Raw genomic sequence first — 25198 nt, forward strand, 5'->3', positions numbered from 1 at the left:
TCATATAGGCCAGGAATCTTCCGTTGTGTGTCAGAGATAGACATGTTACATCGAGAATTATAGCTCTCTTATACAGGGTGTCCCTGTCAGAGGCGCCAAGGTAAGATAAATTTGCGGGGGGGTTCAAGGTAAATTCTTGGGAGTCAAGATCGGCATGAACAATACTATATATGTAAATATATATAAAATGTGTGTCCTACGTGAATTGGGGGGGCATAAAGTGCATTGCCCCCCCCTTCAAAGTCGGCGCCTATGGTGCCTGTGATAAATATCCAAAACTGAAATGTTGCATCACATGCTTATAATGCTGGCGGCAGGTAAACAACGAATCAGCGATCAGTTGAATTCTCTTCGACTGACATCGGGCATTTTCGTGTCACAAGGCACCGAACGTTGCTAGCGGAACGAAACAAATGAGCGTCTGATGCACAGCATGTTGCCAAAGGTACTGTACAACGAGAGAGATGATAATCATTGCCGTTACTGGATAAAAAGTTGTACAATTGTACACAAAGCACGGAAAATTAGTGCATAAAACAGCCAAACAAGAGGGGTGAATTTATCACTTTCATATTTCCTGAGTTTCTTTATTGCTTTCATTTGAAAATTGGAATTTTCTCAAAATTTCTAGACGAGCCTGTAGCACAATCAGCTCCCCCCCCCCCCCGAGTACGCCAATAACTATAGCTACAGGTCACGATCCTTAAAAAGAAATCCAGTGGGTATTATTCTGGCTGCACGATGTTTGATAGCCGAGTGCATGCTACTGATTTTATAATGCACAGATGTAAATGGCAGCTTTCACATTGGGATATCAGTGCGAACGGTTCCATTTGTGTGAACGGTTTCGTTTGAATGAATGAATTAATTAATTTTGGGGGGGTCCGTCTGCACTTAAGGTTATTCTGCACACTTCAATATATTCGGGGAAATATCCCCTTACCTAAAATTCTGACTTAAGAGATTAAAACAAGGGTAATTATAACACCATTAAGCCTTGTTTTCATGATATGAAAACCTCAATATGCTGACTACACGAGAGAAATAGGACATGACATAGAATGGGATGAGGCTAAGCAGATAGGAAGGGAGAAGAGAATACTAGTGAGAAAATGGAAGGAGGCCAAGGAAATAGCGAAGAAAGGTGAAGAAGACACAATGATCTGGAATGGGGGACTGAAGATAAACAAGGAATGGAAGAAGTTGTTAGAAAGAGTGGAAAGGACAAGAGAGAAAGAGGAGAGAAGAAGGAAGAAGAATGAAGGAAAAAGAGCGTGAGATAAAGAGTCCAACCACATTCTAGATGGAACAAAATATGTTTAACCTTTTAGGTGAAAGTACAGTTGACAAGGGAAAGCCACCTGCTAGAATGTTCCAGAAGAACTTTCTAATAGTCTGGAGGGGAGTAATGTTTTTGTATATATATATCGTCCTGTTTTGTACCTTGTTACATTTGTACTTGGTGCAGAGTCTGAAAAAGACCTTGCTAGAAGGATGAAACGTTACGTTTAGTTTATGTTTTATAAAAAAATGAATTTCTGCCTTGGTCAGCATATTGAGTTTTTCATAAAACAAGGGGTGTAAAAAGCCCCTTAGGGAAAATTAAAAGTGCAAGGTTGTGAAAAGATCTGCACAAAACAAGCACAACACGTTGAAAAGTCAGAAAGCATTAAAAGAAACCAGCTCTTCGAAAAAATCTAAAATATCCTCACATGGATGACAAACAGCTGGGAAGATTAAAAGTCATTAAGAATATGCCGAACACTTAAAACAATGTTACAAACACGACACATCGGAGGATCCAGCCTTTGCAGCAATTGACCATGCGTTAGACGGCTGTGCCCTACACGCAGGCGGGTAAAAGTAACTTCTTCTCGACGAGAGGGACGGCACGAGGAACGTCAAGCACCTATGGTGGGCTTGATACCGTGAAGCTTGTTCCCCGTTTCCGCATCCCACTTTTCCTGCCATGAGTCAAGAAGGCAGCCACGAAACACATTCTGCAGGTCGCTAGAACGGTTCCATTTGTGTGAACCGTTATTAAAATGAGTGCAGTGTAATTGGGTTTCAGGCAACAGCTAGCGTGGAGCGATAGTGCGAAAGCCGCCCTGCGCAGTAGCAATTGGAGTCAAAGGCATTGTGCGCATATGCACGCACTTTTGTGTAGTCACGGACACGTTTGGGTTGATAACAATCCCATTAACTTTCAATGGAATCGTTACAACCCAGAAGTGTACGTGACTGTACAAGAGGAGCTCGGTGAGTTTGCTTTGACAATGTGGCCAACTGTATACATTTATAACGAATATTAAAAAAAAAAAAAGACGAACAGTTTATTTTTGACCACATACGAACGCATGGTAAAAGACAATGCTTTCTTTTTACTTTTCCCTACTCTCAAGATGGGGCAAAGCCACAAACACGGGTCTTCGTAGTGCTTCCAACAATGAAAGTGCCGTTGGAGTAAGTGCATCTTTGCATTGGAACAATACTTCTAGGGTTTTCTAACAGAAACTCATTGATTGGATGTATTTTGTGGACGAGTTCCAGGAACTTTCTGATAACACCTCGCATATGATATGTCTGATAAAATTAGAACACGGGAGATGGCGCATAGAATAGGATAGAATGCATATGTTTCGGTTTTTAAAGGACTGTTTGTGAGTCATATTGCGATACCACCGGTTTGGTATTTTCAGCTTAAAGATCTATATAAGCAATCAACACATATTCACTAATAAATGTATGATCAATAACAATACCAAGTACTATGTTTCTAGTAACCGAATGTTGGTGCAAAACAACGTTTTTCCTGCTTCGTTTGGTAACAAGTGAAAAGATATGGAAACACTGCTTTGCAAACAAGGTGGCGGATGAAGGTACAGAAAAAAGAAAACAGTCTCAAGGTCTCCCGACAAAAACAGCCCGGTGCTGGAAACCGTGGGCGACCCGGCAAGCGCTTTCACTCTAAAAATAGCTCCTGATTTTTGCCCTGATCCCTCGTTTCCACAACAACCACTAGGTTGCTGCTCTTCAACTCACCAATGCGGAGATTGGTTTGCGCAGGCGAGATGAACTGAAAGATCTTTCATAGCAGCATCACAATTATCAATATATAAATGCATTCGCTCGTTTCCTTCATCCTTCGTTTCCTCGTTGTTTGCTTTCTTTCCTTCGTTTATTGTTTCCTCTTTTCATTGGTTCGTTCCTTCCATCTTTCGTTACTTCATTGGCTTCTTTCTTAGTTCATCGTTGCCTTCTTTTCTTCCTCTGATCGTTTCTTCCTTCATTAGTTCTTCCTTCCTTAGTTCGATGATTCCTTCTTTCTTCCTCTCGTCTTTATTTTTCATCGATCCTTCCTTTAACTGCTTGTTCATTCATTGGATTATTCCTGGTTTCCTTGGATCTTTCCTTTCTCAATTAGTTCTTCCTTTCTTCGGCGGTTCTATCTTTTCTTCCTCTGATGGTTTCTATTTTCATTGGTTCTTTCTATCAATCTTCGTTTATTCATTGGTTCCTACCGTTCTTCATCTGATCGCTCCATTCGCCATTGCTTCTTCCTTCCATCGTCCGTTCATTCATTTCTTCCATTCTTTGTTACTTCATTGATTCCTACCTTAATTCGCTGGTTCTTTTCTTTCATCTTCTGAAAGTTATTTTATTTTTGTTCTCTCTCTCCTTTCTGTGATCGTTCCTCATCATTGATTCCTTCCTTAGTTCCTTCCTTTTTCGTTCTGATCTTTCTTATTCCTTTGATTCTTCCTTCTCCCATTCGTCCCTTCATTGCTTCCTTTAGTTCGTTAGTTCCTTCTTCTGATCGCGCCTGTCTTCACTGATTCATTTTCCACCGTCCACTCCTTTTCTTCCTTCGATAGTTGCTTTGTTCATTGGCTCTTTCTTTTCTCTGATCGTTGCTTTCTTTCTTGCTTTCTCTTATCGTTCCTATTCTTGTTGGTTCTCCTTCCATTGTTCGTTCCTTCATTGCTTCCTCTAGTTCGTAAATTCATTTTTGTTTTTCTTTCTTCTTCCGGTCGTCCCATTTTTCATTAATTCTTTCTTCTATCGTCCTTTCCTGCATTTGTTCATCGCTTCTTTTCCCACCTTCCTTTCTTGGTTTTGTTCCTTCCGTCATTCGTAGGGCCTCCTCGATAATCGAGCACTGATTCCAGCTCCTTCATTACTTTCATTTAATCATTATTCACCTTCATTGTCACAATTCGCCTGAGGCAGATTTGATTTGATTCTCGTTACCTAGCGTGGCTTTTCAATCATCTTTTGCTACTCTCGACGATGAAGATGAATGATGAAATTGATAATCGAGCACTCGCAAAGAACACCCATATGCAGGGATTAGAACCTGGGAACCCTGGCATTGTAGTGTGCTGCTCTAACCACTCCGCTATTTTAAGCTATATAGTAGCTTAAAATGATTTATGAAAGCCCATCTCCAGAACATATCTGCAATAGCCTTGAAATCAGTGGGGAATATTTCCCCATATTCAGCCCGACAAAACAAAGGAAAAAATAGTATTTTTCAAAGAATCCATTCAGATTGGTCCAATGTCTCATGTGAAATCCTCGAGGCAAGAGCCTTGACTTACTTTTGGCATTCGTTTCAGCCAATCACTCAGTGTACATATTGACCAATGCAAGACGGAGATTTGTTCTATCAGATAAACCCCCTGAACACAAACAACCAAAGTCCACATATGCACTAGACTGATATACAGTGAAGGGCCTACGATATTTCTTACCATGACCTTATCTTGTTTTATTAAGGTTAGCAGGTCAGTGTCAGTACCTAGGTATATGGCGTTCTGCCAAAATACCACCAACACAAAATCTGGAGCATTTTATTGCTACCTAGTGTGTGGGAATCCAAGATGGATACATGTAGTTTAGGACATTATTCGGTTCGTTCTTGTATTGGTGTGTTCCTTAGCTGTTATTCATTGGTTGATTAATTTAAATTATGGTTCTGGGTCCATGCTCTTATCTTTTGTACGTCACTTATCTGTTCCTGCAGGATAATCACGATGATGAGAATGAATAATGATACTCATGAAGGAACCAAAGCAACAGAAGAACATATCATTTCCGGGACTCGAATCTTGATACGGCTTGTTTATTTTGGCCATATGTAATGTTTTATTTGTTTTCTGTTAATTTCACAGAAATCTGTTTGATTTATTATTTTCTGTAATATTGTGGTTTGTTTAATCAAATTTATAGTTTCTAGACTTATGCGTAATTGAAAGTGGCATCGGAAGCGGAAGTCATTTCCGGTTTATAAACATTTGTAGAACTGTCCAATCTTTCATTGATTCCGTTGTTTGGACAACAGTGCGAAAAAAGGCGAAAAGAAAATTGAGTTGCGTGAGATGTTCATTTTGTGAAAACACTGTTATAAAGAAAAATCTGCAGCTTAATTGAAATGTGTTTGTATTTGTGAATATCTTTGTGTTATTATGCAGCGATTGTTTAAAGATAAATTGTGTTATTAAACTTATAAAATGGCAAGAAGCTATTTCTTTTCCTAATCGTACGTCCTGAGAATGCTCAGTGTAGCATAACAGTAAGGAGAGTCTCATAACTCCGCTGCACAGGGAGATTGGATAGCTACCGTGACGTAGTGATCCAGTGGCGAACACCAGAAAGGAACGTCACAATCTGAGGCTAGTTCCTTGGTCACTTAAAGAGCTCAGCCACAGGTGGCGCCACGCTTAATATCAACAATGCTCATGAATAAGGAAATTTTTTCTCCACATACTAAAATATCGTGAGTATTATGCTGAAAATAGTAAATTAATATACGTAGTTGTGGAAAGTTATGTGCATACGTGAATTGTGTTACCGATTTCTTCGCTGAGAAATAGTGAGTAAATAACTTGCAGTTGATATCTCAGTACATGATTTCCCATTTACAATTTCTCCATTGTTGCCACATTGTTCCGTTTGCAAAAAAGAACACCTGATGAATTGTGCGGTTGCGCTTCTACTTATGTTCCTCAAAAACCCACACTCATTCAACTGACGTCACTTATCGTCCACAAATACACTTTCATTTCGTCCTGATCGACCCACCTGTATTTATCTGCCTTGGAGTAATTCGTCCCCAAGTTTATGAGTACATAATGAATTCTTTCTTTTCAGCCGGAGTTGTATAGAGGCGAACTCGTCCGACAGTCTTCAACCGATAGTTCTGGTACAGGGGAGATGGAGTACAGCGGGAAGCTGCACTTCGCACTGAGATATGACCAGGATGTAGAGGGACTCGTAGTCAAGGTAATTTCCAATTAGTAAACTCAATTATACCTATATCTTTGTTTGTATTATTTATATTCTTAATTATATCAATTAATATGGAGAGGTGAGACTAAACTATGATAACTTTATCTAAGATAACTTAACCAAATCTTGAATGTTTGGGGAACGTTGAATCAAAAAATAAAGCCTCAAAATTTAATATACTGTGCGTGGTTGTGATACTTTTGAAAATCTCTAATTCTATTGGCTACTTTTCATCATTACTGACATCTAGTGTTTACATCAACATGCTCTGAAACCAGGGTTCGAATCTCATTATCAATTTCATCACGGTTAACCCATTTCTACATATTTCTAAAACAAACATGACCTCCATAATGTTGTAGTGATGAAAATTGTAGAAAATGACCACTTAGATTGTAATTTTACGTCATTTTTACTATAATGGAAACAATTTATCTCGTCTCTCGTAGCGCATGCACTAAAACTTAAGACTATGATGGATATTTACTATTATTTATTGTTATTTGCGTTCTAGCACTATTTTATCTCGTGTATGTAACTTCCTTAAGATGTAATTTGAGCTATCTTCGTTTCTATCTCATTCATTTCTATATATTTTAAGTATATTGCAGAACTGTTTATACATTTCGAAGCGTTTTATTTCAAACCTGAAAATACGTCAGTCAGTAGGTTGTAGGTTCGATCCCTGTGGTGGGCGATCTTAGGTGGGAAATTTCCAGGCAATGTTTTCATATAAAGAGGCTCTTGGATTCACCCAGCCTCAAATTAATTGTCACCGGATGGTAATCCTGGAAGGGGGGTTAAGGCGATAGGAGCGTGGTGCTTATTACACCTCAAAGCACGAGAATGTATCTTCTGGTGTCTATGTGTCTTCGGTGCAATGTGCACGTGTTACTTTTTCATTGTTCCTCTTCTTGTCATTTGGTTGTCAGATATTGTTACAGACACATTTATTTGGTAAGTAATAAAGTAAAATTTCGGTACAACAAACAGAGTAAATTTCGGGTTCCAAAGCGGTAAATAACATAAAATTTCGCTATTATACCACTTTTGATCCGATTTTTCTCCGCTATATCAAATGACATTTTGGTTTTAAAATTGTGAATATGATTCTAAATTTGATTTACAAACTGCTCTTATTTCACATAATAAACATATCCCTTCTAATAGCACATTTATTTAATTTTTCCTGAATTGCATAACTAACAGGATAATTCAGACTTTAAAAAATGTCGCGACGGTAAACAAACTCTAAATTTCGTGTTTTAGAGTCTATTTCGCATTTTGAAGTTCATTTCGTGACAAAACAGGTTAGGAAAATGCACCTCACACCTTTCAGAAGCATGAAAAATTAACATTGCAGGATGTTATTTCACATTTCGTGTTGTCTCAAAAACAAAATGTGCCTGCCTCTAGATATTGTGCTCTTCTTTTAATTCTTCTCTTGAGTGGCAAATTGTCCACATAGTGAATTGGTTGCAAATTATCCACTACCAAGTAGCCCGCCTGTTTCTGTTGTAAGCATTAGAAATTCATCTTCCTTATGGAAGTTACAACACTATTGCTGTTCCGAGAAGAAAGGCAGCCAATAACCTTGGGAGTTTCCATTCAAATGTAACGTATTTTCGAGAGTAGATGATGATGCTTATTCCTGAAAATATCATCAAGCATTCTCATATTGGAAATGCAGAGACCGTAAATATGAGATCCCTTCCATGAATATAGCAGCAAGCAAAATGTCAAAGAGTAGCGTACCTGGTCGATATTTCGTTCTCTGGGACTTTTCGTTACTTTTGTTCCCATCTTTCTTACAGTGTTTTTGAAGAAGATTGAAACTGGCAAAAGGCAAATATGAAATGTCAAAAAATTGCACACAGATAGCAAATCCGGAACAATCCGTTGCAATATTCTTTCAAGGAATCAAAATTAGTATTGGTTGAAAAAGTTGAAGAATGAAGCAGAAGAATTAAAGGACGTAATTTCAAATTGAAGTTGATAAGCTTTAAGACAAAGGTAAATTTTAAATATACAGGGCTAGCATAAATGATTCATTCGTTTTGCAAAGGCTATATTTTCAAAAGTATTACACGTACACACATGAAAGATATATGAAAAGAACCACAAACTCACCAAGTTTATACACCCTCTAGAAATGTTCGATATGTGCCCCTTTGGTTACACGACACACGTCCAGACGATGTGTGGGCAGTTTTTCTTCGCTGAGCAAACTGTGAGGGGTAAATGTTAACTGGATATGTTGCAGTTGTGGTTGTTCCCGCAACTCAGTGCTGACTTCAGGTATTTTGTGTTCCAACAAGACAGGGCACCCCCTCATTGGAACATCCCAGTTCGTCACTACCTAAACGATGAACTTCCGCATCGCTGGATTGGGTGTATTTGTGAGGATGACCTAGCTTTGTTCCCCATGCCTCCCAGATCTCCTGATTTAACGCCCTGCGAATTTTTCCTGTGGGGGTACGTTAAGGACATTGTTTACGTACCCCCCCCCCCCACTACCGCAATCCTTAGTCAAGCTCAAAGAACGCATCAGTGCTGCATTGACAGGACTATGCTACAAAATGTATGGAATGAGCTCGAGTATCGTCTGGACGTGAGTCGTGTAACCAAAGGGGCACATATCGAACATTTGTAGAGGGTGTATAAACTTGGTGAGTTTTTGGTTCTTTTCATATATCTTTCATGTGTGTACGTGTAATACTTTTGAAAATATATCCTTTGCAAAACGAATGAATCATTTATGCTATCTCTGTATAATAAAACCTACAAACAGAAAAACGAAGTAAATTTCGATACAAGTAAAATACATGGTAAATATGACAGAAATGTAGATTAAAAATACATAATAGGAATTTATAATGACTAAATTTTATGCAAATAATTTGAAATTAACAACACTGTACAGCAAAAGAATATAAAAATAAACAAAAATTTATATGTGAAAGGAAGATACTTGACAAAAGAAGAACAAATTTAGAACTAAAATACGTTTTCCACGTAATTTCCGAAACACAAGAAATATACATATTTATACGAGCAGTAAAGTTAGATTGAAGTACAAGTATAGTTTGGATAAAAAAATAAGAGGAGTATGTTATCTCCCCATGTGGGGGGGGGCTCGCTCAACCTGACAAAATGGGGGTACCTGAGGGTGCTCATTATGAGCAAAATACGGATAATCTAAAATATGATGCAAAAAAATATGAGTTTCACTAAGAAGAATAGACACACCACCGATGTGAAAAGGTAAAGAAAAAGAAATGGATATTAAAGTTTAAATAAATTCCGTTAAAAATTTATGACAGAGAAAAATAGAGATGGCAGTAGTTTCTTTCCTAGCTTAAAACTCTTAAACTTAAAATTCTCCTGGTTTGGACACTGGTATCCGAAGAGACCAAAAACTTGGCAACAAAGTTTTCCAGGGTGTCCACTAAATATCCTAGTAGCGTGGGTCTTCGCTTGAAGTTGGCAAGAGAAAGAAGCTAGGAGCTTGGGGACCAAAGAGCGGAGAAAATAAAGATAGGAACACGGATCATCAGATTTCCCACGAGGATCAACTCCCAAAAGGGTCCATTTGGAGTGGAACCACAATATTCGTGGAACTTTGTCAAGATTATTTCTTGGTGTTAATGTTCACTAGCTTGTCTTGATCTGCCTAATGTCAAGTGTACAGTTCTCTAATATTATTCTTCCTTGTTTTTTATTGTGCATTGCTTTTCTACTTCTCATAACCGTACCGCTCACATTTTTTCAAAGGAAACTAGGAATATACAAAGACAGGTCTTGGGGCATGTTTTACACTTATGACGAGAAGGAATCATGTTGTACAGTCAACGGCAAAGGTAATGGTAGGCAAATTGTCCACCGTTATTTTCACTACTTTTCTATTCTACATCCTGTGTTGTTTTAAGGAATGAAACTATGTTGGTTCGAAGCAGACATTGTTCTCTAATTATATTGGCGTCTTTATTTCAATACATTGTCATCACATTGTGTAATTCATACCGAATGAAAATGGTGGTGGACAATTCGCCTACTGTTTCTTTCGCTGTTGGGTGTACACCATGGGCCAAAAGTCAAGATTGTATATTATTTGCAGTGCAAGGTCGTATTATTCGCAACCAAAAGTGACGTAAAAAGTTGACCTCACATACACACGTTGTGTTGTAAATAACTTTTTTTTTGTCTTTCGATAGAGGTCAGTTAATTCCAATACTGTGGTTAGGAGCCAGCAGTGACACGTTGCTCATCAGGGTTGTTAAAGGTCCAGGAATTTTAAATAAATTCAATTCCGGTCCAGGAGAGAAAATTATCAAGCGCAAATGGGTTCTGGACCGTAAACAACCTTTTTATGTGTAAAGTATTTCAATTCGGTCCAGGAACCTTTTTTCTGAATGAATTTAAATACGGTCCAGGAACCTTTTTTCTGAATGAATTTAAATCCGGTCCAGGAACCTTTTTCCTGAATGAATTTAAATCCGGTCCAGGAACCTTTTTTCTGAATGAATTTAAATACGGTCCAGGAAACTTTTTTTCTGAATGAATTTAAATACGGTCCAGGTACCTTTTTCTGAATGAATTTAAATACGGTCCAGGAACCTTTTTTCTGAATGAATTTAAATCCGGTCCAGGAACCTTATTTCGGAATGAATTTAAATACGGTCCAGGAACCTTTTTTTCTGAATGAATTTAAATACGGTCCAGGTACCTTTTTCTGAATGAATTTAAATACGGTCCAGGAACCTTTTTTCTGAATGAATTTAAATACGGTCCAGGAACCTTTTTTCTGAATGAATTTAAATACGGTCCAGGAACCTTTTTTCAGTAACAATTAAAAAACGGTCCAGGAACCTTTTCTCAATGAAACAATGCGCAACTTGGACCGAATTTAAATTGTGCGAGAAGAAAAGGTTCCGGTCCTGTAGCGGAACCCAATAGAACCCAGACGAATTTAAGGGTCCTTGGACATTTAACAACCCTGTTGCTTACTGCTTCGCTCCACACCGAGCAGTTCGACAGCTGCACTGACATAATTTTACAGGTACTCTTGTCACATTTCACTCTTTAGTGTATCTTGTTCAGCTCAATACAGTTTCTGCATAGACTAGCGCATTTTATTTCACAATAATATCAATATCCGATCGTGATCTTTGGCCCATCCTCTACAACTGTGTATCAATCAACCGATTACCTCATACATACACACTTGCATGTAACCAATCCTGCTCTCCAATTTTTCTAGGTTCTCCAAGCAAGAGATCTGCCAATTAAAGACATTATGGGGAGCAGCGATCCCTACGTGAAAGTCTACCTGCTTCCAGACAGGAAGAAGAAATTCCAAACCAAGGTCCACAGGAAAAACCTGAATCCAGTTTTTAACGAGAGATTCATATTTAGGTAAGTGGTAAATCGATCCACAGTCACTTAGTGGTTCGGATTTCACTTTAACTGTATTTCCTGTCCCGATTAGCCTATCTGTGCATAAAGTGGACTTAACACAAGCTCAACATATGCTACTTACTACATGTCTTATGACTAGGGACCGAATTTTTAGATAAATAAATATTTCTTCTGCGAGTAGATATGACCTCGTGAGTAAGTTACAAATTCCGATCATGGTAACTGGAGCCTACATACCAAATATTATTTTACATAAAAGCACATACTTTCTATTTTTTTCATGTAAATACATATTTCTTAATATTCGCTCATAAATGCATGTTTTGCCACAGAAATTGCACATAAAATTTCATATCTACTTAAATTTTCTTACTTTTTTTTAAGATTTCCCAGAAAGAAATCAAAAGTCATTTTCTTTATAGTCGCTGTACTTATTTTCGCATCTTACAGAGGAAAAAAAATTCTGTAAACTTAATGGACTAAAGGCACAATTGCTTCTCACCAAATTCCAGTATGCCATGACAAAAAAATCTGGCTGTAAAATGATGTGTAACATTTCAAATGTATTGGACGGTGAACAGGAAGAAAATATTGGATATTTAAGTGTGAGTGAAATATCATGCCTTAAGTATGCGAGGGTGACTTCGTGTGACGTGGAACGAACATTTTCGCAGTATAAATGTTTTGGGACAATCGTCAGTCCTTTGTGATGGACAATTTAATGGTGACAGTCGTGGTGTATTGTAATTCACCATTATTCACCAAAACATGCTAATTTCATCTGGTGAGTAGAGCTGTTTTAAGCAGAAATTGTCATTTTTAGCACATAAAAATTCATATTTTCCATGTTTAACTACGTAAATATTTTCCATGTTTAACTACGTAAATATTTTCCATATTTTGAGCATATAAAAAATAAATATTTTTCTGATTTTTAGCACATAAAAATTTATATTTTCCATGTTTAACTACGTAAATATGTTCCATATTTTGAGCATATAAAAAATAAATATTTTTCTGATTTTTAGCACATAAAAATTTATATTTTCCATGTTTAACTACGTAAATATTTTCCATATTTTGAGCACATAAAAAATAAATATTTTTCTGATTTTTAGCACATAAAAATTCATATTTTCCATGTTTAACTACGTAAATATTTTACATATTTTGAGCATATAAAAAATAAATATTTTTCTGATTTTTAGCACATAAAAATCCGAACCCTGCTTTTGACAGTTGCATGGGTATTTTTTTTGCATATTTTAGGTGGCATTTCTTGCTCTTTGAAGTAAGATTGACAATGATCATTATTAGCAAACAAATATAGCTATGATGAAACACACACACTCGTACATGGTTGCCTCTCCCAGGTTTCGACCTAAAACAATTTTCGTCGTAGCGAGCGACGCAAACAACAGAGCGTTACCAGCCATACCCGGAAAACCTATCTTAAGCATTTCTCAACTCCCAACAGCACTACAAAAGGGCTTAGGAGGAGAAGCCAACGAGTACGCCAAGGGATTGAGATCGTGTTGCGAGAGCGCGACAGTGCTGGACGCGGAGAATCGACTACAGGGCCTCCCAGAAGCCGGGGGACCAGTGCCCCAGCCGACCGTTCCAGCGACCAGACGATTCCGAGATAAGTACAGCTCACCGCTCAGGAGAAGATCTCCAAATGAGGGGAGAGAGCGTGCAGAGGGACAGGGGAAGACAGGTCTATTTGCAGATTGTAGGGGTAGAAGGAAGTCTTCCGCTGCGGTCATTGTCGTTGTGGAAATGCTTCTGCGTGGGTGTTTAATTGTGATTTCTTTGGGATTTTTCGTGGTTTCCGTGGTGTTGTAAGAGTTATGGTAGTTGTACATTATTTAGCCGTGCTGTGTCGGAAACGTTCGAATAAAAGAAATGATCAACAGTGTCAATATGAAACAATCATCCCCAGAATTTTCATGCCAAACCTAGACCGACAAAGTAATGTTTACCATTGTTGACATTTGTAGCTTTGCACATTGTAAGTGCAAATAAACGTTCTCCGCTTTCGCAACTCTTTTTATCTTTTTCTCTTTGCCATTTGCTTCGAACGCCGGTACTGTAACAGCCAATTCCGTCGTTGAAAATACCTTAAAGATTGTAGTTAGTATGTAGCCCCAACTTCTCCCTTTTATTATTCTATTGGAGTGCTTACTAAATTAAACTCAGTCAAATAGATATTCAATTTGTGTTACGTTAATTACCTGCTCTACATCTGACTCGTCGTCCATTGGTCAACGGGTTCTAAGACAGAGGGTAACGTACCCAATTGTAACCAGCCCTGGGCAGAACCTTATCTCGTAACGATAGACCGAATGAAGATAATTCGTTTAACCAATCAGAACATGCGTTTGTCAGTTCTTTATCGGTGTCAATACAGAAACTTTAATTCATTTGGTATAATTTTCCTGCCACATTTGACGACGATGAGTATGAGTTAATTGATTGATTTGCTTTATTTTATTCGCTTTTTGTGCCACTGTTGGCTAATTTACGAAGATGGGATGAGTGATGACATGATGAAATTGAAGAATGGACACTCACAAACATCCATGCCCAGTTCGCGATTCGAACCCGGGAGCCCTGCAGCCGTAGCGAGCTGTGATAACCCTCCTCCAATGAGGTCGGCACAAACAACAAAACACAAACTACAATATCAGTAACCTATTTACAACATTCCGAACAACAATTTTTTTCAATAACATTGTTTCATTTTGCATTAAATACTCGCATTGTTATAATATGCTAACTTGAATTCCTCCCTTCACTTTCAGCGTACCTTATGATGACCTAAGGGACCGTTATCTGCAGTTCTCCGTTTACGATTTCGACCGGTTTTCAAGACACGATCTGATTGGACAAGTCGTTCTGAAGGGTTTGCTGGAGTCAAGCGACCTGCACCATGAGATCGAGTACACAATGGACATTATGTGTGCACCACAGGTTAGTATTAACATTGTTTGTTAAAAGCATTAACCTTATCTTAGTTGAAAATGAAGTTACCCAGCACATAAATTCCATGTAAATGGTAAATTTAAATGTTATAATTTCCCGTCTTGAGGATAACTTTTCTCAATTACATCCTCGGCATCTGATATAAACAACAACTCCCTTCCTTGCAGTAGTGTCAAGATGACAACCACGTTCGTAATCGCTAGTGGCGATTGGGTGTCAAAACTGGGGGGCAAGGACAGTTAACTTTTTCTTGGTAGACGAGGTTTAGCATTAAAAGTGTTATATTGCGGGGCAAAATGTGTAGAAAATTAGGGGGGAAATGTCCCCCACGCCCTCGTAATCGCAAGCACTGTTTCTACTAGTCCTTATCAACATAACAATTGTACTAGGGAACGTTGTGAAGATAAAAATCAAGTTCCAAACAATCATTACGAAGGGTAACATTATTTACGTTGGAGGATTTTAAAGAAAAATAATACGTTTATCAATATAAGAATAACGTATCAATTTTAAAGATAACAATTGCATTCCTTGAAGCATTGTAAAAATAACAATCACCTTCCTAACGGCTATTATAAGGATAACAGTCATGTACTTTGAAGCATTGTTAAGATAGAACTACGTGCACAATGGCGTTCCTTTCAAAAAAGAAAGATATGATTTGGTTGTTAGACAAATATCAAATTAACAATCATCTACCTTGAAGTTAGCAACCTTGTTAACAATTACCTTCCACTCAGCACTGAAAAACAATCATATGCCCAACAATTGTTGCTAACGTAACAATCATTTTCACATTGGAACAAAGTAAATATTCTCAGCGCCCATTACTATGAATATAATAGCCATCTTTACTGCGGTAATGGAATGAATAAAATCACTTGCCAAAAAGTTATCAAGATATAAACCACCTTAACACTGCAAGGAAGATTTCACACCGACGCGATACATGTCGCTTGAGCCAATCAACGGCAACGTTTCACACCGGAACGGCATGATAGGCCACACGAACCTATGTTCGATTGGTGATATCCTAAAGCGACACGTGTCGCATACCGCTTCGGCGTGAATTCTCCCCAAATATAACAATCAGGTATCCAGCGATTGTTACCAACATAACAATCGCCTTGTTTTTAAGAAAGCAACGGTAATATCCAAGTTATCAGATGGCCTTAAGAAGATAAGGACGACAACTCGCCAATACGCATTGTCAATATAACAAGTCATGTTTCTTGGAGCATTGTAGATAAAAATCACATTCCAAGAAGTCATTACAAAGATAAACTCCTCCCTTGTAACACTAAAGATAAGAACGTTTCCAATGGCCATTATCAAGATAACAATCAGCATTCTTTGAAACTAAGTAAAGATAATATCCATGGGTTCCAGAAAGATGAGGAGGATGCTAAAATCACAATGTTGTATCCTGAATTGGTATATACTCAGATTGAAAACTGTTGACGTTAGCTTTACGGGTACTGCGAAAACATACAGAAATGCTTCAAGAGAGAAATTATGCAAGGAAGGGATGTGAATAAAAGCGAGCGAAGGAAAGACAATTAACAAGAAAGAGAAATAAGAGACGGTGGAATGAGAGGGAAAGAATAAAGGGGTGGATAAGACAGAAAAGGTGAAAGAAACGGTAGTTGAAAAGGTAATCAACAAACGACAGAGAGGGAGAAAGCAAAATGAAGTAGATTTTAAGACGTGGTAATGTGAGAAAGAGAAATAAAAAGGGTAGACATAGAGGAAAAGAATAAAAAGAAAGTGAACAAGACAGAAAAGTAGAAAGAAACGGTTGTTAATGGGAGAATCAACAAACGAGAGAGAAAGCAAGAAGAAGTAGATTTTAAGTGGTGGGAAGGTGAGAAAGAGATAAATAAACGGGGTAGAAATAGAGAGAAAGAATAAAAAAGTGGACACAACAGAAGAGGGGAAAGAAACGGTAGTAAAAGATGTAGGTTGTTTTATCAATAAACACGAAAGTATATATCAGAATTCAAGGGTTGATATACCACATGGTGTGCAGTCTGTAGGAAGCTGCACGGATATCGTCGTTCAACTGTTTTGTTCAGCAGTTGTGTTCGTCCGAACAAGATGGTCTCGGCATAGAAACTGCAAATGTTCTTTATTAACCCAACAAAAGAGAGAATCAACAAACTAGAGAGAAAGAGAGAGAAAGCAAGAAGAAATTGATTTTAAAAGTTAGAGATGAAAACCTAAAGAAACAGAAATACAGGGTCATCGAGAATGATTGCGGAGATTTTAAACTGTTATTATAAAAGAACTATTTAATGGATATGCACGTGTGACATCTTAAAATGTTCAGAAAAGTTTAAAGTTTCGTGTGGCCTAGTGTAACCGTGAGGCTTAAAACGGCGCATGCGCGGGAACACCTTAAAGAGAGGGTCGCTGCAGCAATTGCAACTGTAACTCTGGACATGATTCAGAAGACGTGGCAGCAGACTGGATACCGTCTAGACATGACCAGAGCTACAAATGGCGTCCATACCGAAGTGTACTAAGGTAAGTCTAAAACTTTAAACTTTGCTGAACATTTTAAGACGCCACACGTGTATATATATTAAATACTTCTTTTATAATAACAGTTTAAAATCCCGGCAATCATTCTCGATGACCCTACAGAAAGAGGAAAATGAATAGAAACATAAGAAAGCAAACATGAGTAAGATTATTTCCATATTCCAAAAAGGGAGGGGGGAAGAGACACACTTGATTTTCCCGTGGGTGAGATCACGATAACAACAAGTTCTCAGAAACCCTGTTTTTTCCAAGCGAACCTTCTCAAGATGGCAACAGCTCCCATTCACAGAACGACCTGTGAATCATTACACACAGAGCAAGACAACTTCAAGCAAATTGCAGCACAGGAAAAAGACCTGCATTAACCACTTTCCTGTGACGTTCATCCGCCTTAGAATGTCGCCTAAAAACTGATGGGGGTTATTTGGGATTTATTTCAGCAACGAAAGCATACATGTGCATGACTTAGCCTTCTTCAGAGGGTAATTCTTTCCAAGGTACGTGACCAGATTTAAAGCGGCTCTATTGAGAACCGACGCACGGTTTTCGGTGGACGTGAGCAACTTCGAAGATATTATCAAAAGTGCTGCCTCCGCATTCGCGATGCTTGGGAAATACAGTATGGAAAGAGCTCTTCGGGATGCGATTGACTTCGGCACTTGTCTCAAATGGCAACAGTGGAAATACTGCATGTACTAGTTGGCACTGTTGAGTGTGATTTCTCCAGTAACAGAAAGAGAAATAGGAGCAACGAAACCCACAGATGTAGATAGCGTCAAAAAAAAATGAACTGCGACGAAATGACGCCGCAACCGAATTGCGCACACTTTAGATCCAGGATTGCGCACAGATCTCACTGACCTGTTTTGCGCACAGATTTTGATCGAACGTTGCCACTTTGATAGCTTTAAAGTCTGTGCGCAAAACTGTTTCTTTCTTTAGACAAGAAGAGAGAGAGAAATTAGAAATAAAAGTAAATCATACCAATTTACTCAAACTCAAAAGTTAGGTTAGGTTAGGTTAATGACTGCAAAAACACGTGTAAGTCCACACACACACACACAAACAAACAGAAGTGAGAACGGCTTGAGAACATTTTACATCTGACAACATCGCCTCATTTTTTTGTGCGCAATCCTGTACATTGTGACAGCTTGTCAACGGCTTATCAGATACCACTGATAATACCGGAAAAGTGTGCGCAATCCGGCCGTAGTCCGAAATGAATGGAATGGAGGGGAAAGGAAGAGAGATTATGGAAAGAAATGAGAGAGGAAGAGAAAGGAAAGTTGAAGAAAATGATGCGAAGTAAGGAAAATATGGAAAGAGAACAAAGGAAAGAACAGAAACACAAAGGAAAGGAAGAGATATAATGGAAGGGAATGAAAAGAGAAAACGAAGAAAGGAAAGGAGGAGAAATATTGGAAGAGGAAGTAATAGAAAGAAGAGGAAAGGAATTAAGAGGATCGAAGTAAAAATAAAATTTCATAAGGCAAATGTGTAATGGAAGAGAAATAAAAAGAAAGAGAAGGAAAGGAAAGAGTGGAAGGGAAAGGAAATAGTGGAAGGAAAAGGACATGTGAAAGGTAAGGGAAATATGGAAAGTAAAGAAAGGCAAGGATAGAAAAGAGAGAGAGAGAAATAATGGAAGAGAAAGAAAGAGAACAAAAAGAGAGAAGGAAAGAGAAGGAAATGTGAAAGGTAAGAGAAATGAAAAGAAAAGACAGGGAAGAATGGAAAAGATAAGAAAAAAGAATGGAAGGGAAATATGGAAAATAAGAAAGAAATAAAGAAATACTTGAAAAGAAAGAAATAATGAAAGGGAAAGAAAGAGGAGAAAACAAATGGATGGAAGGAAAAATAAATTTAAAAGATACGGGAAATATGGAAAGGAAAGAAAGGGAAGAATGGAAACAAAACGAGAAATAATGAAAGGAAAGTAAAGTAAAAATGCGGAAGAATGGAAGGAAAATTAAAGAAGGAATATATGGAAAGGGAAGAAAGGTTTGATTTTGATATTTGTTATTTAGCGTCGCTTTTCTTCCATTTTTGGCTAATCAGGACGATGAGAATTAGTGATGATGTTATGAAATTGATGAATGGACTCTTAACCTTTCGTTGAAATTTGTCCCAGATATGGGACGAAAAAAGTAAGTGTCTTGTCGTAATTTGGTGCAGATATACACCATGCAGCTTTCGATACAATTATCGATGGTTTGCCACACTTATATTTGCATATTAAGGTGGGAACACTGACAGTCCTTTCCGGAACATATTTTGCAATCGTTTTTTCCAAACTTCCCCCTTCCAGCATGCCCATGTCACGTGTTCGAGTCGTGCTTGGTATTTGCATGATGCTGTTTTCGTTCAAGCTTAGATGCTGTGACTCACCAGAGATAACGCACACGGTCGTCTTTGTTCTTGAATTTTTGGAGCTTGCTTGCAACAGGAGGTCCTGAAAAAAGTGGGTGGGTTGGGGTGGGAGGGGGGTGGGGTCAGATTTCTGTTCTGGTTCTGGTATTCTTACCAAAATAGCAGGGGAAGAGGGGTCAAACTCCACATTTTTATGTTTTTTCATTGACATTCGGGGGATTCGGCCCCCTCCCGTAACCCCCCGCGGTTGGGGCTTCCAAATTTTACACTTTTGCATGCGCTGATGTTCTAGCTGCAAAACAAAAGTTATCCGAAGTAGATTGGTCCCATAGTGTCCGAGTGATAACAATTTTATGAGTAATATGCAAATTGGCTATTTTTTGTAAAAAAAAAGAAAAAAAAAAAAAAGAGATTTACATTTTGGCTCAGTATTCAAATTGTAGTGCACCCACAAACATGAAACAAGTTTCATTCTGTTGCGAAAGGTCCATTCGTTGAAAAAAAGGCAAAAGTTCGGTTATTCTTACCAAAGTAGCAGGGGAAGAGGGGGCAAACTCCTCATTTTTATGTTTTTTTCATTGACATTCGGGGGATGCGACCCCCGCCCGTAACCACCCGCGGTTGGGGCTTCCAAATTTTACAAGGTTTCATGCGGTTATGTTCTAGCTTCAAAACAAAAGTTATCCGAAGTAGATTGGTCCCATAGTGCCCAGTTATTACGATTTTTCTCCATTAAGTATACAAATTTAAATTTCGCGCTAAAAAGCCTCGGCGACACTGGGCTTACTTTCGTCAGACCCGCGCGACGTACCCATGGCTGTGAACTACTCCACGCCACGGTGGTAAGATAAGGTAAGATAAGATTAAGGTAAGATAAAGTTCCCCGACCGTACCATTAAGGCACATTTAGGGGGTAGGGTTCCATACATTTTCTATCTCGGCCATTTTGGAAGTGATGTGATGAGCATCACGCTCCGGCCGCCGTTACTCTCCAGGGTTTCGCCCCTGTACCCATTTGTTTGAGGAGTCTCTTTAGGCAGGACCGGCCTTACATCACCCACCCAAGGAATCGAACCCGGGTCTCCTGCGTGACAATCAGACACCCTGCCAAGTAGAGCACCGCCGCTAATACATTTTAAATTAGTAACGCCAAAGAAGGGTCAGTTGTTGAAATACTTTGAATTCACCAGACGCCACGCGTTCTTGCAGAGGTTTTAGACCGTCTCCGAACAAATAGTCCTTAGCGTTCTTCTAATAAAGAAACAAACAAAAAACGATCTAGAACATTGAGCAAATAGACATTAGTGACGCGTGCTGTTTTCTCGCAAGTTCTATAACCCTTATATCCCTTTGAAAAGGGACGATTTATCATTTTAATGGAGACGTCTTTTAAGTTTGTTTTTCGAGCACACTTTCGTAAGCCCTCAAAATTACTGTTAATGTATTCTGGGCGATGTACTAGATTGCGTAAACAATACGCAGCAAAACTTCTTGCGAATTTTTTTGTCGTGCACGATAAACAAACATCTATTCCGCAATTTCCAAGCGCTCTTTTTTTCTCTGTTCTCTCTCTCTTCAGGAAATCCTCAAACGTTTCCTCTTCCAGTTCCCGATTGCGTCGCGGCATTGTAACACGACAGGGAGGGAGTCCCCTTTCTTCATCAATGTCAGAAACTCGGTGTCATTTTTCAAAAGCGGCCTGCAGCCTTTCCATTAATTCCCCACGGGGTGCATCGCAAATACACGTCACAATAATCCTACCTCCCACCCCCCCAGCTCGGTCCATTGACACCCCACCTTTCAGACGTATGCTTAATTACCTAGATCGAAGGCTCGAAGCAAGTCGAAACTATCTCTTGCCAAAGGCCCTTATTGGTTAAGAGTCTGCATGTGTTTGCGAATGCACTGATATGTTATTAACAGTATTAGGAGAGATGGTTATCGTAATTTCATTCACTTAGTAACAAAAGGCTTACTCATGGAGAAAGAATGTTACTTCTAAGAAAATATATTCTCGTTTAATCAGGAAAAAGTGACTAGTTTAATTATGGAAAGTAATTTCTTTAATTTGGGGAAAATGTAGCGCGTTTAATTATAGGAAAGTAACTTCTTTTATTTGGTAAAATGTAGCTCGTTTAATTGTGCCAAAGTAACTTCTTAATTGAGAAAAATGTAGCTGTTTAATTATGGGATAGTAACTTATTTAATTGGGGAAAATGTAGCTAGTTTAATTATGGGATAGTAACTTATTTAAGTGGGGAAAATGTAGCTAGTTTAATTATGGGATAGTAACTTATTTAAGTGGGGAAAATGTAGCTAGTTTAATTATGGGAAAGTAACTTCTTTAATTGTGGAAAATGTAGCTAGTTTAATTATGGGATAGTATCTTATTTAATTGTGGAAAATGTAGCTAGTTTAATTATGGGATAGTAACTTATTTAATTGTGGAAAATGTAGCTAGTTTAATTATGGGATAGTAACTTATTTAATTGGGGAAAATGTAGCTTGTTTAATTATGGGATAGTAACTTATTTAATTGGGGGATGTGTAGCTAGTTTAATTATGGGATAGTAACTTATTTAATTGTGGAAAAGGTAGCTAGTTTAATTATGGAAAAGCAACCGGTGTAATTATGGAAAAACTCGTTTAATCGTGGAAAGTAACTGGTATATTTATGGAGAACTAATCCAATTAATTAGGGAAAAGAAATCCGTTTAATTATGAAAATGTCTCCGTATAATTATGAAAAGTAACTGGTTTAATTAGGGAAAAACTAATTCCTTTACTTAGCAGAGAAAGAAAATTCGATTTTGGGGGAAAGTAATTCACTTCTTAAGGAGAAAGTAATTCTGTTACTTTGGGTAACAAGTAATTTCGTTACTTGCTGGAATACGTAACTCACTTGTAGAACTGTACATATTTAGTGAAAATCAGTAAAAGTTAACAGTAAAAATAAGTCATTACACATTAACATGCTTTTACAGATATTTTATGTTCCTAATAACACCCCTGATTAATAGAGGACCTCCGTGGTGGAGTGGAGGGGTCCCGGATTTGAATCCCGGTCTCGACATGGGTATCCCTTCATCAATTTCATCATATCATAACTCATCGCCATCTTCGAGATAAAAGTGGAAGAATAGCGGCGTTAAATAACAAAAATAAAAGTACGTAAAACTTTTCTTTCCTTTCCTCATTTTCCTTACATTTCTCTCTTCTTGCTTTTCCTTATTTTGCTTTCTCTTCCACTCCTTTCTTTCCCTTTCATTACTTCTCCTTTGCTTTTCATTCTTCCCTTTCTTTGCTTTCCATATTTCCGTTATCTTTCACATTTCATTCTCCTTCCATCCTCTTGTTTCCTTCTCTTTCTCTTTGTTTCCATTCTTCCCCCTTTCATTATTTCTACCTTCCTTTCCATTCTTTCCTTTCTTCCTTCCATAGTTCCATTCCATTCTTTTACTTTCTTTCTTTTCCATTCTTCGCTTTCTTTCATTTCCATATTTCCTTTAATTTTTACATTTCCTTCTCTATCCATTCTTTTCTCTCCTCATTGTGACGGGAAAAAAATAATAAAAAAAATAAAATCAATCAATCATCAATCCGATCCTGATTAAGACTTGTTCTCGGTATTGGTAGAGTCAGTTCTTATCAAAAGACGCCCTAAAGTACACAAAAAAGTCTATTTTATGCTAGAAAATAGAAATAGCCCAATACTACAGTACATCAGAACTTCTAGAGCAGAAATTATTTAGATAAACGTTCCCGCTTCGCTGCTTCAATATGATGCCTTGTTGACCTTGAATTGTTTCCGGCTATTAGAGAGAATCGAAAGATGGGGTTAATTGGGACACAGATCGCCTTCCTCCACTTGACAACTCTCGAGTTAATTGGTTGTAGCTTCCCGTCTTCCATTGGAGACTTTCACGGCAAAGATTCCTCGTGATTGGATAATTGGCAACCACGTGACTGGAACAATAGAATTAAGCCTAGGCACTGGAAGGGCTGGAATGCGAATTGGACCGGTGATGACATACGTTTTCTTTAGGGCTGCATAGTGCAACTACAGCGCCTTGAATAACGTAGTGTGGAAAACGACCCAAGAATCTGGTTCTCCAGACGGATGAGAAACATAGATGGCAGTGCGATCAATGTCGGTGTTAATTTTCTTATAAAAGTAATGCGGCTTTGTTAGTTTTTGGAATATATTATGTAGATTTGTTTCTCTTGAAAGGCGGTACGTGAATTGGTGGAAACAGTTATATTTGTGGAGTGATTTTCAGTCACGAAATGACATTAATTTGGAAAGAAAAGTAAAATAAAATTAATAAATAAATAGAATACGTAACACAAGAAGAAACATCGCAAAGTGATTCCGGACGTCAGGTGTTGGATTGTGTACTAGAGTTTTATTTTTCTATGTTATTAGAATATAAATAGTATCCTGAGAGATATTTCATACCGAGGCGACAAACCACAAGTGTCGCTTGGAAGCTAGCAGTCCGTAATCAATGCAGCCTTTCGAACCGTAGGGACAAAAGCTCTGACTGCACCGTTTCCTCAAGGAGATTTTACACCAAAGCGACACGCGACAAACGATACGAGGATTTCACACCAAAGCGACACGGGTCCTTCGATCCAAGGCAACTTTCACACGGAAGCGACACATGTTGCTTGGAAACGAGCCAATCAAGAGCAACATTTCACATCGTAGCGGCATGACGGGAAGCACAGGCTAGCGTTCGGTTGGTGAAATCCTCAAGCGATAAGTGGCGCGTGCCCCTTGTAGCTTTGGTGCACAATCTCCCTAAAGCAAGACACTCATTGCATCGCGCATGCGCGAACAACAAACCACGGCAACATGTTGCAAGCTATTGAGGAAATGGCCCAATTTGAGCGACGCACAAGCGACAAAGCGACACGAGTCTATACATTCTAATTATTATGGAATTTAATATAAATTGATATAATTAATCCCCGTGTGACTTATCGTGTCGCCTAGATCTGTTGTTGTAATGTGCGGTTTATCGTGTCGCCTATCTGTTGTTCGCACAATTAGCAGCGAACGCTTGCCAATAGACTGAAGGTACCGTGTTGCTTGTCACTTAGTTGGGAACTCCCCCTGTCGCTTTGGTCTGAGCACCCTTCCTTTAAGGAGCTTTCCGACCGAAGTAACAAGTAGCACGCGAATACGCCATATGAACGTGTCTAGTGTTGTCCACGGGAGGAGACGGGACAGGCTTTTAAAAATTCGAGACGAGACGAGATTGATCCCGAGACAAACGAATATTTTCGAGACGAGACAGCATTTCCACGAGACGAGACAGGCCAAAGTCTCGTCTCGTGGACAATACTACGTGTCGTTTGCTGTTTGGAGCCTCATGTGCAATGAATGCTATTTTACAGTCTGGAAGTGTGTGTCACTAGTGTGACAGTGTGAACATCCCTTGTCGCTTGTCCCATTGGTTTGAAAGTTTCCTTACACTCATGTCGATGGCACTAAGAAAGTTTTGTGGGGTTTCCCCTTGTCGTTTCATGGAATCATCATTATCATCATCGCAGCGATTAGTTTAAAGCGGAAGAAAAGAGA

At 38.5% G+C, this 25198-nt stretch overlaps 1 protein-coding gene across 2 annotated transcripts in view; it reads left to right on the forward strand.

The window, feature by feature from the left end:
• LOC145993740 (synaptotagmin-10-like) overlaps window positions 1-25198 on the forward strand; it is a 232718-nt gene that overhangs the window by 128993 nt on the left and 78527 nt on the right. For both annotated transcript variants that reach the window (XM_083129489.1, XM_083129490.1), the window contains exons 4-6: window positions 6154-6285; window positions 11552-11706; window positions 14514-14682. In XM_083129489.1, the coding sequence (XP_082985615.1) occupies window positions 6154-6285; window positions 11552-11706; window positions 14514-14682 (456 nt within the window). The remainder of the gene's footprint in view (window positions 1-6153; window positions 6286-11551; window positions 11707-14513; window positions 14683-25198) is intronic.

This window comes from Lepisma saccharinum, chromosome 10 (genome assembly GCF_977018435.1).
Source record: "Lepisma saccharinum chromosome 10, izLepSacc3.1, whole genome shotgun sequence".
In the NCBI taxonomy this organism is placed as follows: Eukaryota; Metazoa; Arthropoda; class Insecta; order Zygentoma; family Lepismatidae; genus Lepisma; species Lepisma saccharinum.